This window comes from Siniperca chuatsi, linkage group LG11 (genome assembly GCF_020085105.1).
Source record: "Siniperca chuatsi isolate FFG_IHB_CAS linkage group LG11, ASM2008510v1, whole genome shotgun sequence".
Classification (NCBI taxonomy): domain Eukaryota; kingdom Metazoa; phylum Chordata; class Actinopteri; order Centrarchiformes; family Sinipercidae; genus Siniperca; species Siniperca chuatsi.
In genome coordinates, this window is record NC_058052.1 from 12,489,640 (window position 1) to 12,508,375 (window position 18,736).

At 38.8% G+C, this 18,736-nt stretch overlaps 1 protein-coding gene across 7 annotated transcripts in view; it reads left to right on the top strand.

The window, feature by feature from the left end:
• The window catches only part of wdr27 (WD repeat domain 27), a 55,425-nt gene that overhangs the window by 11,836 nt on the left and 24,853 nt on the right, over positions 1-18,736 (top strand). For 3 of the 7 annotated variants that reach the window (XM_044214675.1, XM_044214673.1, XM_044214679.1), the window contains exons 11-20: positions 1,567-1,679; positions 2,704-2,777; positions 7,180-7,249; positions 9,073-9,141; positions 9,226-9,329; positions 9,959-10,048; positions 10,867-10,988; positions 12,841-12,974; positions 15,696-15,793; positions 16,899-17,020. In XM_044214675.1, coding sequence (XP_044070610.1) covers positions 1,567-1,679; positions 2,704-2,777; positions 7,180-7,249; positions 9,073-9,141; positions 9,226-9,329; positions 9,959-10,048; positions 10,867-10,988; positions 12,841-12,974; positions 15,696-15,793; positions 16,899-17,020 — 996 coding nt within the window. The remainder of the gene's footprint in view (positions 1-1,566; positions 1,680-2,703; positions 2,778-7,179; positions 7,250-9,072; positions 9,142-9,225; positions 9,330-9,958; positions 10,049-10,866; positions 10,989-12,840; positions 12,975-15,695; positions 15,794-16,898; positions 17,021-18,736) is intronic. The other 4 variants (XM_044214674.1, XM_044214677.1, XM_044214678.1 and 1 more) reach the window with 4 other exon arrangements.

Genomic DNA, 18,736 nt, shown 5'->3' on the forward strand with positions numbered 1-18,736 from the left:
GCATTGCTTTCAGTTTTGAATTCTGTTGTCGCGGCTCTCCATTGAAAATAATGAAGTTGTGCGTGCAAAAGACGCAACGTCTTAACGGCCCCTTAAGGTGCTCCTGTACTTAAACTTTGGTGTTTTTTTACGCTGCAATTAGCAATTTATGGAATCCACTCTAGCATTAGATTTGACTGTGGTTTGCTTCCTGAAGGAAAGTGATATTCTTTGGTTCCTACAGAGAAACAATTATGTGTTATGGCCCTGTTTACACCTGACATTAACATGTGTCTTGGGTGATCCGATCACAAGTGGACAGCTCCAAGTACGTCGGTTCACACCTGGCATTAGAATGCGTCTTGACGTGCGTCTCGAGTGACTACTTGTGATTGGATCTCACTTCCCTGCTCTATATATAAACAAATACGTACATAATTTCCATTTGCAAAGACTGAAATGTTGTTGTTTTTAACCTGAATTTGATGAATTTACTGTTACTGAATTAGGTTGGAAAAACGATCGACGCCACCGGAGCAGAGCATTTCTTGGGGTCGGCCTCACTGATTACTGTACAAAAACACAACTTTATAACTTGTACAAAAACACAACTTTAAAACTTTATTCAATGATTTTGGTGAAACTGGATCATATTTTACAAAAATAGAAAATATTTTTTGGTTTTCCCTCTGATTTATGGAGTTTCCTGATGGACAGATAGCTTTACTCGTTGCTTAAGTAATCGCTCATTGCTGCTAACTGTGACTGCCGTTAGCTAGTTAGTTCACTTAGCTCAGTTAGCCATGCAGCTAGCCTATTAGCGTTAAATCTTAAATAAAGCTTTTTAATTAAACTTCCTCCTCCTGGCAGTCCAAACCTCATGTGCTAGCGGTGTAAACACCAACACTCCTCCGGTGCTCTGAGCTCCCAGTTTGGAGCACAGTGTTAGCTAGTGTTAATAGGACTGCTAGCTGCACGGCTAACTGAGCTAACTAGCTAACGGCAGCTATAGTTAGCAGTTACTTTAGCAACAAGTAAAGCTATCTGTCCATCAGGACAGATAGCTTTAGGAGAGATAGCTTTACTGGCTGCTTGCCGGAGGACATCAGGCAGCGTGTTTTGTGTGTACTCCATCCACGAGAATCCATTTTGCCTGTTACTGGGGCTTCTTCTTGTTGTTTCACACTTTAATATGATGCTTTTGGTGCGTGAATGAATAAGTACTTCAGCTTATGCAGAGGACGTCAGTTGAGTAGGCGGTCCTTCAGTGTGGTCCAGGAAACATTTGCGTACACACTGCTTAAAGAATGTGGCCATATGTATATATCTCCATGCATCCTCAATGCGTCTTGGGTGCATTCACACCTGTACTGTAGCTCTCCACTTGTGATCGGATCACCAAAGACGCATGTTAATGCCAAATGTAAACAGGGCCATAGCGCAAGCTAAAAGCACAACACCCTTACTTACCTTTATTTTCCTGAACACTATTCATAAATGTATATTTTTCATTTCTCTTATTAGAACAATTATGGACTAATACAATTGTTTTGATATTCATTCAATCTTGAATCCCTTGTCACACAGATGGTGTTTTTAGTGACCTCTTTGTTTACTCCATGTGTGGTCCTGTTGGAGTTACGTCTGTGTGACCTAGGGAGGATCTGGGCTTGTGGTAAAGGCTTTTCGGTGTTCCCGAGGTAAACCTGGAGTTAAAGGCAAATATTTGGTGATGCTAAAGTATGCTGACCCCTTAGAGGACAAATATCCCTTCAATATAGCAAAGTAAAAAATCAGCTCCTTAGTAAAAAGTCTGTATCTTGCTCAGGGACACTTCGGCCCGGCATATAGCATGCAGGGGCTGGAACCCCACTACCTGCTAAATACAGCAGTATGTATCTCAGCTGATTGCATTGTAAATAATATTCTGTTATTCTGTCATTTGTTTATTCAGTGGCAATAGTACATTCCATATCATGAAACAGTCAGAAGACACAAGTAAGAGAAAACAACTGCTTTTCTGTAGCTCACGTAATCATTTGGTTCCAGTCTGGAACTGCTCTGCTCAGTGAATGACTAAACTCAGTGAAAATGTTTTATATGTCTAAGCTTTTCAATCTGCATGAGTTTTAATAAAGCAGTCTGTACTGGATGTACTCCTTAATCCAGAAAATCATATTTATTGCTCTCACAATAACATCGCTTTATAAATGCCAAAATTTTAAAAGTGTCCTCTGGGGAAGGAATGAAATACATTCAGGTATTACCTGTACCTCCATAAATGATTATTTAGCGAAATCCAGCAGCACCAGTAAATAGTGATAATTTCATCAGCGTTATGTGTTTTTCTACTTTAACAAATTTGCAATTTATGAGCCGAAGCATCATCACGTCAGCTTGTTAAAATTTGCAAAAACAGTGCACTTGTAGACTTGTTTCTTTCTTTCAGACACTGGTCACCTGACCTCACCAGCAATAGGACATATGAGTGTCGCTGACGAATGTCAGTTTTTCAGTTGGCCTCCTGCCTGTAACTCCTTCTGACTCTGACATTTCCATATTAACTTGGCCTGTTATAGCCATTCTTGCCATCTGGTTTTTCATGACTCAACAATATCATGGTACTGAGAATTAGGACTAGTAATCCATAATGGTGGAAAATGCTGTGCTCCTTCTTTTCCAGTAACTCTTTTCCTCCCCATTTCCCCCCTCCCTTGTTTTCAGTTCTCCTCCACTGCCTGAATCTCCTCTGAATGTTGAGTTAAAGAAGAAGGAGCCCAACCATCCTAAAAAGAAAGGTCAGCAGCCCTGTTGTTGTCTGAACACTCATTCACCTCTCACTTATGCTCATGCACATAAAATAAAAAAGTGAGCTACTGCTGTTTGATGTCTCTGGGTTTTAAAAGTATGACCCATTTTATAGTTTCCATTTTATGTCTGGCTCGTTGTCTGTTTTGCTTGGACACAGACGGTTCTCTTAAATTGTACTTATTGTAGGTTTATAGAACGTCTGTTTGGCTATTACACGAGCTACTGAGAACCTCCTCATTATCTGTAAATATAGAGGATGGAAAGGATTCCATCCTTTGCATTGTGGGATGTGTTGATGTGGCATTCATAATTAGATTTGCTTCAGTTTTCATTTGCCACATAGGCAGTTACATCAAACAATGCAACAGTAAGAGTACAACGCATTTAGACTGATAAATTCTCACTTATTAGCCCAGTTTGTTGTACGGTTGCTTCTTGCAGTAGTGGATTCCTAGGTAAAGTGAGCCTATTTGTGGTTCTTTGGTGTATCATTAGGATCTGGCAGCTTGAAACTCCTCTGCTGGAGACTTAGAGTACAGTAGACTGTGGTTTAACATGTTGCTCTTACAGAGAGTTAGTGCTGAGAAAGCCAGCATTAGCCGGACTCCCTGCAGCTGGAGTGAAGGGAGCTGCCAGTGCCAGACTATGTAGGGGATCTTCAGGGGAGTCTAGAGGTGCTGCGTGACTGCAATGTTAGACCAAAAACATGCCGCCATGCATCACTGTATTCTTAAGGATATCTGCAGAATTGTATACAAATTACAACATAAACCTCTGAGACTCCTGGAAAGGAAAATGATCTTCCATTGTACATCTTGCACAAGTCTGACTGAGCGTTTAAAAAGGACTGTGAGTGCAGATTAGATATCTGCTGGCACGTCACATTGCCATATAACACAAGCATGAAGTGAACCAGGACTGTTGGCTTTCTGAGATGATGATAATCAGCTGCCATTACGTTTTGCATGATGTCACTTGTCTGAAGTGTAATGCCTGAGTCTTGTTGCCTGGATTAAGTTGTTTTATAGTCAGGATATCAGGAACTACTAAAGTAGCAATTAGCGTTGAATGGCCTTGATTGTATGTTTAGAACTCACTTTGAATGTATCTTTGTTTTCCATAGAAAGTGATCAGATTAGTAACAGTAAACATAAAACTACAGAAGAAATTGAAACATTGACATTTCAATGTTTTTATTTGTCAGGAACATCTAACTTTTGTTTAAAAAGGGTGCCTTAATTTGTCCTTAAATATCACCAATGTCTAAAAAATTAAACAATTTCAAAAGGAGAGACAGGCGATTTATGTAAAAATACAACATCTACAATATCATCTGAATGACTGCTGCAAGACATCAGCCTACTTTGACATGATGACATAGTGCATTAAGCATCAGTGTCAGTCTTATTAGAACCCCTTTGCTAGTTTTGGGTAGAGTGAGATGGGAAAAACAATCTGTGAGACACAGGGAACTGTGAGGCCTTGACTAGTCGAGTTTGAAAGTGAGGAAAGTGTTTCACGCTTCTAACTATTGTTCCATGGCTTTACAGCCACTACAGTACAGAGTACCTTATTGAATCTACTTCACATCTAGCCCTCTATTAAAGTTTGATATTGTGGTTAGTATTTTATTCACATAGCCACATGTAGTAGTACATTCTTTGTCTTCTTTGTACATTTCCCCCCAGTATGCTACACACATGGCCAGCATATTCTTCAGGTGCTACATGAATTCTATTGCTGTCAGACCCTTAGTTTGACTCCATATTGGTGGTTCCTGTCAGTCTTCAGTTACTGTGCCTCTGATATCTTTTTACTGCTACTTTCGCTCCTTTCTCCTACTGTGTGCCCCACTTTTCACAATTCAGTGAGGCAATAACTCATGCCAGAGACTCTGGTTACAGTCAAAACAATATCTTAGAGACATATATGCCTGCTATGGTTTATACAGTTTTAGAAGCTTGAATTATTTAGTCTTTTTCTTGGGCCACATTCAATAGCAAACTCAGAGGGAGGTCTGAGTTTTGCCATCTCCTGTTCTCTGACTCAGAACAAGAGTTAGTGGTTTATTTTAGAATAAACTCTGTGCCTGGCCTGAGCCTTGTCCCTTCTAATACAGGCAACCCAAACTGTAAGACAAATCACTGTCACTTCTTAAAATCACAGAAACCACTAAAGTGATGTACATTTTAAGTCTTGTTAATCCATCCATCCATCTATCCATCCATCCATCCTAACAACCACTTTGGTTGGTTTTTAGTCCTATAGGTGCAGACCCGAACGCAGAGAGTTAGCCTACCTCATGTACTCTGTGACTGCAGGCATAACCTTATTGTAGCAATTGTTGCATTCAAAGCTAAACATCCTAATCTTTTGAGCTAGATTGAAAAATTTAAGTATTATTAGACTATTTTTTCTGTAATGGTTAAGACAACATAGACTAAGTCTTACATAATGAGAGCTGTAAATGGAGCACACAAACCGCTGTCATTTTACGCAGATACGACTCAATATGGAAATTTGTCTGAAACTCAAATAGCGTCTAGTCTAAAGTCAGCGTAAATTATAAAGTTTTTACTGCCCCATAAAACTAAATGACCAGTATGCCAAGTATGCCAAGTGATTGTGATGCCAGGTAATTAGATTTCTGGCCTGAAATTAGTTTCCTGCATATAATCTGTTCTGGATCAAAGCTACTTCCAGTACCCCACCTCACACACAACACAGTGGAGGAATGGACGAAAGGTCTACATGGTTCTACCATGGTTCTACATGTGAGCAACACTGGTAGAACCATGTAGACCTTACGTTCTCAAGCTAAAAAAGCAATAGCACATTTGTTATGCACTTTTTTACACTGATTGATACTATACAATAGCAATTTGACCTAAGTGGACCAGGTTCACGGAAGATTTTACATTTCCTTCATGGAAAAAATCTTAAATTGAATGAAGGAAGGAAATAAGACTGTTGTTGTTACAGAAACAGCACAGCATGAATAGTATCAACAGAGATATCCTTTGGGGCAGATAAAGAAACAACATGTACCTAGAAAAACTCAAATTTCAATTCAAAATCCAAGGAAAAGGGAACAGAGGTTGTCAAGTGTTCTTTACAGAAAAATACTCTTCAAGCCAAAGCTGATGTGAACATTGGCGCTGCTGATCAAAGATGAAAAGCACTCCCAGATAAGAGAGGACTGAAAAGATCCAGATGTGTTCCTTTTTTATTTTGACTGGTTGGTTTCACATTAAATTTATTATTGTGTTGGGACTGTGCCTACACAAGAGCCTAAGAACTGATAGCACCTAGCACTCAAACACTAGGTAAATGATTCACAGTCAAGTGAGCCTGTTTACTGTATAATGTTGCTGGGTTTTTTTGGATGATATAAAGTTATTAACCATAGGTTTGCTTATGGTTATTGATTGCCATCAGGGATTCTGTTATGGAGTTTCCTTTACAAAAGACTTTGAAGAAAAGTTCAAATGCCATCTGTCCTTTGACATATGAAATAAAGTTTCATCAGTTTCATGAGTAAATAAATTACATCACTGTGACTGAATCACACTGCAGCACCAATCAATCTGTGTTTTTCAGATTCATGTTCAATAACAATCTGTCACTAAACTGCAGAACCTTAGAAAATGAATTGCTGTCACTCAAAGAAACAATAGCTGTGTAAAATATATATCTGCATGGAAAGAAATTCACAGTAGACTATTTGCCCAGATTTACTTGTAGTTTGGTTAGTCAACTAAATTCATTGACAAATTAATGCTAAACAAATCCTGGGGAAATTACATTTTTATAGGTTAATCTTTGCTTAGGTGATAGACTAGTGTTGTGAATTGGACTCAAGGCTGTAAACCAAATCAGTATTTTTTATTCTGATGCAACTAAAGTCCTAAATTGCCACTCAGAGATGATGTGACTTTTTCTTACTTTGCCTGTATTTGACAGGAGAACAGTTTTTGGAAAAACTCACACATTTCAATGGTTGTGGAAAAAGTGAGCTCATTGTAATATAGTAAAGGCACTGACAGCGAACAGAGAGCAGAATGAACCATCCCACAGTTTGTGGCTGATGCACGGAGTAGTCACCCAATAATATTGTATCTTCCTTTCCTAGTATAATTCATGAAAAGCCACTACAGTATAATGGTCAGTTCTATCCTAATTATGGAAAATAATGACTGAATAAGTCTTTTTTTTTTCCTTTAGACCTTTGACTCATATTGTAACATCTACTCATTTGTAAATGGGACTCTTTCTTTTTAGCATCTTTTGTCTTTGTTTTGGACATACATACTGTAGATCATTTATACTCATGCGTGTGCTTGTGTTTGTCAGTCTGTGTCTAATTGACCACCTTATCTTTATACAAAGGAGGAATAAAGGAGCAGCCTCTGGTTTTCCATTCGAAAGTGAAGTCATCTGGATATACCAGTGCCCCAAGGTAGGTTCACAAAGTAACCTTTTTGCCTAATAGAAAATCTAATTACAGTTCATTGCATTGTCCAAAAATTGGATGAGAGTATAGAGCAACTAAGTAAATTTTCCTTTTTCTTGGATTTCTTTATTTTCATAAATGGGGGTACTTCAATAGGTGCATTACACTAATGTTATGGTTTCAATGTCTCCCAGGACTGCCCATATTAAAATGTATCACACATGTTACTGTAAAACACTTTAGATAAAACATAATATAATAATAATAATAATAATAATAATAATAAAACTTTATTTATAGAGCACTTATCAAAACAAAGTACAAAGTGCTTCACAACAAGAGAAATAAAATATCACAGTCTTCTTTTCCTTTCGGCTGTTCCCTTTCAGGGGTCGCCACAGCGAATCATGTGCCTCCATCTAACCCTGTCCTCTGCATCCTCTTCACTCACACCAATTAACTTCATGTCCTCTCTCACTACATCCATAAATCTCCTCTTTGGTCTTCCTCTAGACCTCCTGCCTGGCAGCTCCAACCTCAGCATCCTTCTACCAATATATTCACAGTCTCTCCTCTGAACATGTCCAAACCACCTCAATCTGGCCTCTCTGACTTTATCTCCGAAACTCCATAGCACTTGACTTATAGGTCATAGGGCACTTAACACTCATTCAGATCAGGTTAATGGGGGTAGAGGGGCAAGCAGAGCAGATATTCTTTCCCCAGAATTTTTTGGTTAGCTTCTTCTGGGGATTTTCAGGCACTCCAAGACTTAGCTATTAGATGTACTTCCTGCAACTTCTTGTCCTTGGTGTCCAGGATCCACTCTTCCCAATGGGTCATCCTCAGTGCAACCTCAGGAAGGCAACCAGGAGGATCACCTCCTGGTGACTGAATTACCCCCTCAGTCTGAACTAACAGTAATGTGACTCTGGGATCCTTCTGGTCTGACTGGTTGTCACACATTCATCTCCTTCATTGCCAGCTTTCACCAGAAGGTTCTAAAGTTTTTACCATGATAAAGCTGGAGTGCGGGACTTTTACATATAAATGAACATCTGTTACATTCAAGCCCTTGACAAACAAGTTCACACATACTGATAAGCCTATAACCGCCAGGTAAATCTCTCTGTATATTGCAGTATACTGGAGTCTACATGGCTCTGGAGTAACCGTAGAGACGGAGTAGGCTACAGCAACTAGCAGTGTGACGGAGCCTATGGTGGAAAAACCTAAGAAGCGTCCAAGAAAAGTTTCTGATGCTCCAGATAAAAAAGAAACTCGGCATTCAGAGGAAGGATTACAGTAAAAAAAAGAAACCGATTGACGGCGAGAACAAACACAGATTACCATTGGTGTAGCTTTTCCTTGTTGGAGAGACACGGGTGTTGAGTTACTGCTCTTTGACAGGTTGGTATTTGTTAAATATTTGGAGTAGGCTTTTTATGCAGCTATTACATTTACCTGCCTAAATAATGGATTATTGTCTTGGAACTGTGGAAATGTCTCTGTATTTTTGTAACTATTTCTGAACGTCATAAGCACGCCTCAACAATTTTTTCAGGGTTTTTGAATGGGGTTTATTTAACCTCCGCCAGGAGACACTTGGAAATGATGGTTACAGTCTTTGCAGTCAGAGTTCTCACTCCACTAGGCATTCCTAACAAACCCTGCAGGCTTGTTTGACATTTAACTCAACACCAGAGGTTGATCTGTTAATAGCTTGGCTTGTTTCTCAATGCAACAATCCAAAAAATCTAATAAACTGATACATGAAACATCACAGGGATTGTTTCTTTCTTCTTTCTTGTTTCTTTTTTGCTTTTCAGAAGTATTATGTTTTCACCTAAAACAAATATTCAGAAGAATCCTTCCTCTAAAAAGACTACCAGAAATACGTAAGCATTCCCATCATTTAAAATACAATGTTGAGAACATTTTCAAATGTTGAAATAATACTAAACTTCTTTTTTGTCATGTAGCAGTTTACTCCTCAGAGATTATCCAGCAGATAGTGCAGCACCTACTGTTCCACACATTCATCTAATTATTGGCAAGAAACCAGTCTACTGCCTTCAATATTCAGGTGAGACAATTTTGCTGCTGCAATACTGACCATAATATGTAAAACATAGTATAATAATATAGTAAGGTTGTGAAAATTCTAAAATCATAATGTATTACCTTCTTCTCAAACATTACAAATCAGAAGTGAGTACAGATAATGATAACTCTCAGGCAAAGTAGTAATAAAAAGAAGTGTGAGTAGACAGGGACAACAGTTTAAGGATCTGAGATTTACAGTGAGAAATGGAGACTGTACATTCTTCAAAACTCTAATAGAGATGGCCTGATGGACACTGACTGGATTCACAGTAAGTGTCATTGCAACTGCACTATTCGGTTTCTCGCAGTCTGAATTCCTTATATTTTAACAGCAGTAAAGAACAGAAAAGAGTTATATACAGCATACAGTTTTGTCCGTCCTTTACTGGAAGGGTGAATTAAGGTAAAACAATAATTTGGCAATAAATTAAGAACAGTGCATTGTTGTCGTTAGAGAATTATATTACATTTTAAGATAAATGTTCCTGTTTCAGAAAAGCACTTCACTTCCCCGCTGTTTAAAAAACGCTTTCATATTTTCGGTAATAATAAATCAGCTGTTGACTGAAAAATCCTAATAAAACAATTCTGTTTCCTTGTCTCTCCCAGGTGACGGAAAACAAATCCTGTGTGGTCTTGGCGACAGCTCAGTGTTAATGTACAAGTCCTCTCTTACTGGCAATCCAACTGTCTACACAGGTGCATGAAGTGGACATGAGTATCCATACCTTAAAAACCTCTGGGTTAAACAGTATTTGCCCTCAGCCACCTCAGTGTTTTTGTCAGCAGCGCATTTGAATGTTGGCGTTTCATTCACTAAAAGAATGATTCATTTTATACAATATTAATGATGTGTTTTATTATAGGGCTTTATTAATTGACTCCTCACAAATTCCGATCACATTTTAGAGCTATTCAAGGTTAAGATCTTACTCCTGATGTTTTTAGGAGACAAGGAAGACATTGATACTAAGAAGTTTATCCTCAGCTTGGATTTAGTTCTGCCTTATTTGGGCTAATCTGATTAACATACTTTGAAATGGGTCCATAGCTAAAGATGAAAGACTCGAGGAAAATCCAAATATTCACTTACTCAGCTATCACTTTTACCAGAAAAGCGTGGTTTGATAATATTTCAAAGCAAGAATTCAAAACATGCTGTCTTTGTTTTTGTCAGACAGTAAAACCTAGGTGATGGTAGAAAAAGAAAGATGAAAAGGACACATTGTCTTTTGAGACCAACTAATATAATTTCTCACTATTCTGCACTACACTGTTGAAGTCAACACTGACAGGCAAAGAAAAGGACATCCATGAATGTCAAGCATCTGCAGGAACACAGTCTCCACAAGGGGGCAGCAGAGATAAGAGGACAGAAGTTGAGGTGACCGGTCGGTCACCATGAGCCTCTTCGCTTCACTCTGCCTGCCTGACTCTGAACAGTACCATAAAAGTAAATGTTACAGCCACACACTGTATTTCCAGGTTGATATTCAAACCTCTCTCTTTATATGCAGGGCATGAAAAGCCAGTGAGCAGTGTGAGCTGGAGCCTCAACAGACAGTGGTGGCTGAGTGCGTCAGAAGACCAGTCACTACGAATCTGGACCCATGGCAGCCCAGAGCCTGCCGTTATCATGGTAAATGTCCCGTGAATTCACTCTTGTACTCATGTATTTTTTCTTTTTTTATGGATTTCATTAAGTCCCTATCACTCTAATCTTAAACATCACCACTACATGCCCTACCTTAAGCCTCAATCAAACCTTCACTCACTCATTATTTTAAGCCCATGTCCTAACAATAAAAAAAACAGTGAAATGAGGACCAGCCAGAGTGGCCTAATTTTTTGCACAAATGTCCTCACTCTGAACATCTAAAAACTCCATTTGGTTTAGAAGTAAACCAAAATAACTACAGACACATGGTGTACACATTTTTCACTCTCACTCCTGTCTTTAAAGACGGCTGTGATTGCTGGAAGGATTTTGTCCCTAATTGCAGTGTTGTAAATGAGGCAATGATGCCACACTTAAATGAAAAGTGGTTGCTACTGTATCCACAACGTTTTGCTTCACATTTTCATTTGTTGTTCTCAAGAACATGCTTTCAAAGTATAACGTCTCAGGTTTGGATTCTGCAATAAAGTTGCATACTGTATTAAGAGATGTATAGTGTATTAAGGGTAATGGAAAAGGTGCACTGTATTATTAAATAGAGGTGTAATGCAGGTAGGAGATGCTATGATGAAAATGATCTAATTTGTTGTGTTTGTAATGCATTAGCACCTATATAACGGGGGGATTTCTGTGTAATGTTCAAAGTATATCTTTGACACATTGATATAATACTTGCTTCATTGAATGTTTCCTTTTTCTAATAAGAATAGCTCATGGAATTAAAAAAGAGGAAGCCAAATGAATTGGGATGATGAAATAGTGTGTTTCTTGGCTCAAAGAGAGTGACTTTGTCATTTAAAGCATCTGCTGGACTCTGAGCATCCAAAACTCTGATCATATGCAGACCCTCCTTAACTTCATTGGGTATCACATTTAATGGGACAGTCAGAAGTGTGTCTACTTCCCCATGCCAAGTGAAAACTCTGGGGTCTCCCCATAGCTGATGCTAACCATCCCTGCTTTGCTCCACTCAGTGAGATTGTTTTGAGTTTGGCCTGCAGCCTTTGACTGCTTGGTGCTCTTGTGAAATAACTTGGCTATAAAAGCAAGTATTTTCAGGGACAAGAGCTCTGTTGGGGTGAGCCAGAATTACAAATAGCTTTGCACAGTTATACTTGAAAACTCTAGAAAGAAATAGCCTCAAATGACCACATAGTATTCTTAACATTTCTTGTCAGGGCAGAACGATGTTAATGTCCTACACAGTACGTTTCTGATGCGGATACTTTTTCTTGAGTTCACTCCCTCCTTTTTTGGAACAGATTTTCTTTGAGTTCTTTCTTTTCTTTTTCCACATGGTGTGAAAAACTTCTCTATGAACTATGAAGAGACAGAAATGAGGAGACATTGGTTGTTAGAGTGTGTAAGGGATATCTGAATTGAGCAAACATTCAAGATTTACATGCTCTACCATTAATGCCAACAAGTTTATTCTTCTGGGTTTAATTGTGCACAGGCAATACAGTATTTGCAGATTATGTATCATTTGAGCAATTAAAAAGCTATAGAGGTGTACAGCACTTACTATTACAGCTTTTTATTGCTATCAGAATTAAGCTATGACTTTGCTTTAAATCACCTTCAGGCAATATGGAGCATGTAGTTAGACAAAACTGTGTCTTTGTTAGCATAAATGATGTTCCCAATAAAAAAAGACAATTAGAAGATTGATGAAATGTATTCTTATTAGTTATTCTTCTTATTAAATAAAATTATATTTTTTTATTTTAGTAATATATTTGCTTGCATCATGAATGTCTCAATAATTTCAAGAGATTAGCTTGATTTTTGTCTCTTTTCTTTTCTCCTTTAGGGCGACAGTATGTTCTCCAAACCCATTAGAAGTGCTCAGTTTTATTACCTTGACAAATTTCTGCTTCTGGCATCTGGACCCTATCTATATTTGAACCTGTATAATGTGGACATTACACGTGAGGACATCAAAAGGTAATTACAAGTGATTGTTATACTGAACAGTTCAGCGTGTATACTTGATAGTGATGCATAAACTAGCTGTGGGTTTTGGATTGGTCTATACAATGCAAAGAAAACACTCATACTACTAGAGTTTGGGCAAAAAGTTCTCTTTCTCATTTGGTGAATCTTGAAACATGAAACACAATTGAACACCCTGGCCATAGCTGGGTGGTCAAATGAAGCTATTTGTCTAATCAGATGAATCAGAATCGGTGTTAATGCCAAGTAGGTTTACACATACAAGGAATTTGCTTTGGTATTTTGATGCCTGACAATAAACATAGTAGAAATATAAAGAATTATAAAACTATATAAATTGACAATAAGATATTAAAGAATATTAAACAAAAATATTATAAGATAATAAAGATAATATTCTTTATAATGATAAAGAATATGTACAATATTACGACATGTTATTTAAATTACAGTATGTGCAATGTGCAACATATTTACAAGTAACTGTGAAAAACTTTATAGGGGGTCTATAATGAGTCAGTGTCAGTGGGGGTCCCGGGCCTTGTTGATGAGGCCGGCTACAGACGGAAAGAAACTGTCGGAGGGGAGTGTCTGAAACAGTTTGTGTCCAGGGTGGGAGGGGTCAGCCACAATCTTTCCTGCTCACTCAGGGTCCTGGAGGCGTACAGGTCCTGGAGGGAAGGTAGATTGCAGCCAATCACTTTCTCGGCAGAGCGAATGATACGCTGCAGTCTGCCCTTGTCCTTGGCAGTGGCAGCAGCGTACCAGATGGAGGAGGAGAGGATGGACTCTGTGATGGCGGTGCACCATCATTGTCTTTGGGAGGTTGAATTTCATCAGCTGCAGCAGGACGTACATCCTCTGCTGGGCTTTCTTGGTGAGGGAGCTGATGTTCAGCTTCCACTTGAGGTCCTGGGTGATGATGGTGCCCAGGAAGCCGAAGGACTCCACAGTGTTGACTGGGGAGTTACTCAGAGTGATGGGGGCGGGTGGACCTGGGCTCTGAAATCCACAGCCATCTCCACTTAAGAGCATTGAGCTCCAGATTGTTCTAGCTGCACCAGGTCACCAGGTGTTCAATCTCCCACTTGTAGGCAGACTCATCCCTATCAGAGATGAGCCCAATGAGGGTGGTGTCGTCTGCAAACTTCAGGAGCTTGATGGACTGGTGACTGGAGGTGCAGCTGTTGGTGTACGGGGAGAAGAGCAGAGGGGAAAGAACACAGCCTTGGGGGGAACCGGTGCTGATGGTCTGGGAGTCAGAGACATGTTTCCCCAGCCTCACATGCTGCTTCCACCTGCAGGTGGAGTCAGGCACACTCAGCTGGAAGAGCTTGTCCTGTAGCAGGGCTAGGATGATGGTGTTGAAGGCAGAGCTGAAATCCACAAACAAGATCCTGGAGAGGTTCAGGAGTGGGTCTGTGATGGCTTTGAGGTGGGACAACACAAGGAGTTCAAAAGACTTCATTACCACAGAGGTCAGGGCGACGGGTCTGTAGTCATTAAGTTCTGTGGTCCTTGGTTTTTTGGGTACAGGGATGATAGTGGATGATTTGAAGCAGGCTGGCACATGGCATGTCTCCAGTGAGGTGTTGAAGATGTCCGTGAACACTGGAGACAGCTGATCGGCGCAGTGCTTGAGGGTGGATGGAAAGACAGAGTCTGGTCCAGCTGCTTTGCAAGGGTTGGAGAAATTTTTCACTGTTAACAGCAGAAATGCATGTTTATTAGTGTTTAAGACAATGTAGCAATGGGGAATCAACAATAACCTTTACTGCAATATACTGTATTTACTGCTTGTACTTCTTGTTTTCTAATATTTGTTAACTTACAGCTGAAAGAAATGTAGGGCATGGTACTGGCCTCACAGATTGTGGTTGTGTCCAGGCAACTGCAGTTTCTCTATTTAGGCTGAAGTTTTTTGTTAGAGAAGCATCATAACATAAAACAAATATCAAATTGTGTTACACAATCACAATGGCATACATTCAAACCTCAAAGCTGCACAGAAGAACCACAGTCTGGTTGGCCTCTAAACAGCCACACTGACCTATTGGGGGTTAAGTGCCTTTCATTAGAGAACATTAACAACACTTGCACGGAAGGGGGGTTCAAACCAATCATCTGCCATTTTTCACCTCCAGTCACCCAACTTTTGTAATAATGACTACTAATGCAAATACATCTATTGCAACAACATTGAAATGCAGGTAAAAAGGGGAATATACATCAAAGGACTGATCTTTTTTAAGACTTATGTGATCTATTTAGGAAGCAGGCTTTGTTGCTGATTTGATGGGGGCCTGGCTTTTTTTCACTGCTACCACAGACACTGCTGACACTCATTACCACCCAAACTGCTTGACTTTTTACTGTAAGCTGTCATGGCTTATTCTGGAGGCCAGGGAAATGACAATAAAGGCCCCCCATACCTTCTTTTAGCAGTGCATGTTGCTTATTCATCTTTTTCCTTTTTAGGTAGTTATTTGTGTGATGTGTCTTGTGAATGGGAAACACTCACTCAGTCAGTAAAAACAAAAGCAGAAATCAGTTGTGAAGGGTTGTGCCTCTTACTGAAGTCTCTCCTGCAGCTGTATAGCTCAGACTGAGATGAAGAATGATAGGTGTGCAAAGGGATTAGTTAAACGTTTTGATCTTATAGTTACCTTTATTGGTTTAGAGAATGATGCAACTTCTTCTTTTTCTTCTTAGATATCAGCAACGGAGTGTCGTCAAATTGGCAAGATGCTTTACGACGACATCAGCAACAGACATCACTGCCTTGTCTGCAATCAATGATTTCTTCTCTTGTATCCTTTTTTTGTCATTATTGTTCTTGCAGCAGGAATTGTTGTAGTTTAGACTGCATTGATGCTGTGGAGGGCAAAGTGAACCTATCCCTTAAGTAGTTTTGCTTGGAGCATCTCGTTGGACCGCTCCCATGTCAACCACAGCAATCTGTGCTTCATAAAGTCTTCACATGTTGCCTCAAGGCTTCCACTGCTGACTCTACCTGTAAATCATTTAGGTGTCTTTAATTTTTAAGGATTGTCTGCATTCCAACCCCTTGTTAGGGTTTACAATGCATTTGCTTTCCAATAAATCCACTGAACTGAGCTGCATTGAGATGAGAGAGATCCTGTCAGGAGTTATTTTGCACCACTGTGCTTGGCGTTGGCCAAGTGGAAAATGGATATACAGTGATTACAAAGGTTTTTATATTTTAAGTCTGGATTTTCTATATAAATTAACAATTAATTTGTGTGTCATTCAAAACCCCACTGAGATTTATTTTAGAGAAGTAAACAGAGTATAAATGAACACCATGTAAAAGGAGACTCTCACTTATACGTATAATATACTAGAATCCACATGAATTTAACATGGCATTAAACTGATTAAATAGAAATTATTATTATTATTATTATTTAGAAATATTAATATTTTATTTTTATACATTTCTTTTTTCCATGTAGAGACAGATATTGTGTCAGAGGTAAGCATAAAAGACTCTTTTGAAGGCTAAATACAACAGTTTGCAAATGTGCAGACAACTGCTGACATTTAGCTATAGCTAAAGCTATATACTTTTGCATCACAGCATGGAATGATAGAAGCTGTCTGCAAGAAAGCAAACTGATGTATTCAGCTATCTACTCAGCTCAGCACTAGCTTCTAGTGCTGGCCCATGACGAATGAGGGAAAGCTGACATTCTTTACATAAGTTATTGATCAGATATATGTTGTTGTTGTTGTTGTTTTTTTCTTGGAATGTTGGCCGCATAGATACACGTCATAAAAAAGTGTTTTTAAACATTTTACATCATAAACACTTAAATATCCCGCAGCTCATCTACAGCAGACCTATAGTTTGTAAATAATACATGTTGTAACTTTTCTTAAAAGCTGTCTCAGACATCGTTTTGGTGTGTGGTTCAGATCGGTCCATTCAACTATTTGACATGAACAAGGGCACAGTTGCCTCAGAGCTGCCTGATGCCCACAGCAGAGCCATCCACTGCATTACACTGAACAAGGTGAGGCCATTTGAATGTTCCTGTGAAAAAACAGACTGCCCAAATAGGAATTTAAAAGTCTACTATGTATTATATTATCTTTCTTTTTTTCTTAAAAAGATGTAACATCAATAATGACAGCGTATGTGAAGTGACATACAGTATATGAAGTTTGTTCAATGTGTGGTTTATATGCATTGATTCTTCAGAGATTGTAAAGTACATGGAGCAGCATCTGATGTGTCTGATTATTTCTCATAAATTTAATAAGCATGGATATTGGAGAAATAGTTCTAGATGGCAGTTTCCCATGGCTTGAACAGAATTCAATAACATTTTAGGAAAACTGGAAACCATTGAGCAAGTTTTACCTCTATTGTGACTGTTACTGATTAGAACAAATAACCATTTAAAATTTAAAATATCAGTATTGTTTTTAATCTCACAATCTGCAGCTTCTTACACCATGAAGACAGCAATTGATTCTTAAAATGCAAAGTTATTTCATTACATTTGTTCCACTGTTTCTTCATTCTAATCTTAAAAGTTTGCCTTAACCCCTACACATTGGTATCCTGAAAACAGCACTTTAAAATCATTTTAATTACTGAAAGACAAATGTTTATTATTTTCAAAAAGTCACACATATAACTTTCTTATACTTCTGAGTTTTGTCAAATCTGCTTCACAAACTTTTTTTTTCTCATTTGTAGTTTGACTAAAACATACGATAACCTCTAACCTTTGTGAATGGATAGAGGCAAAGACATCTCGTCCCTCCACAGACAGACTGAGTGACGTTTAGACCTGACCCGTACAGCAAAGAATTTGCATGGCTTGGCATCAATTGGTAGTGTGAGCCCCATCTTCCATCTTACTCTTAAAGGGTCTACTATTTGGCAGATGTTATAGCGTTACGTAAGACATCTATGAGCGTTGCGCGAGTTGCATAAGGCACAGATTGTCTTTGAGGGAATAAAAGTGTTGTGTTGTGGTGTGAATGAAAAGGTCATGGTTAAAAAAAAATATGTCATGGTTACCCAAAAATTTCCATGACAGACAGACAGGACATGCCATCATCAGTATCATTCGTCTTGCTGAGTGTTTGAATGTGAATCCCTGGTGCATCAGGATTAAGACTGCCGTAGGAGATGGCAGGAGGAGATTGTGTGCTGGATGATGGCCTTGGAGTAATGCTGTTCCATGATGCAGTTTGGGTTTATGTGGCCTTACTCCCAGATCACTGTCTTGGACCAATGTGGGCCCAATTTGCTGGTGTCTAACAAGTAGACAGCTTGGGCCTGTATCCATATCCATTATAGTGCTATGAAGAATGTAATAATACATCACTCAAAATGAAACTATAAATATCAGTAATAAATTCATGCCTTCAAGTCTGGGTTTTCTGCATATTATTTACATTTCTGTGTAACTATCACATTACATTTTACAGTGAAATGAAGGTCCTGGTTTCTTTCCATATATAGTCATATGAATGTTTGCCAGCTTTCTAATAGCAACAAAACCATTAATTTTGATCACAAAAATTATGGAAATTTTGAACTATCTTACAGATGCTTATATAACTTATTGGAATACAGAAAAGTGTGTATTTGTGCAAGAGAGAGGCATATTCCCATTGACCCTGGGGTGTTAACTTTAGTCACTTCTGCGTGTTGACCTGTGCATACTTGACACGCAGGCCAGCCTGGATTAGCTGGACACACTGCAGCTAGT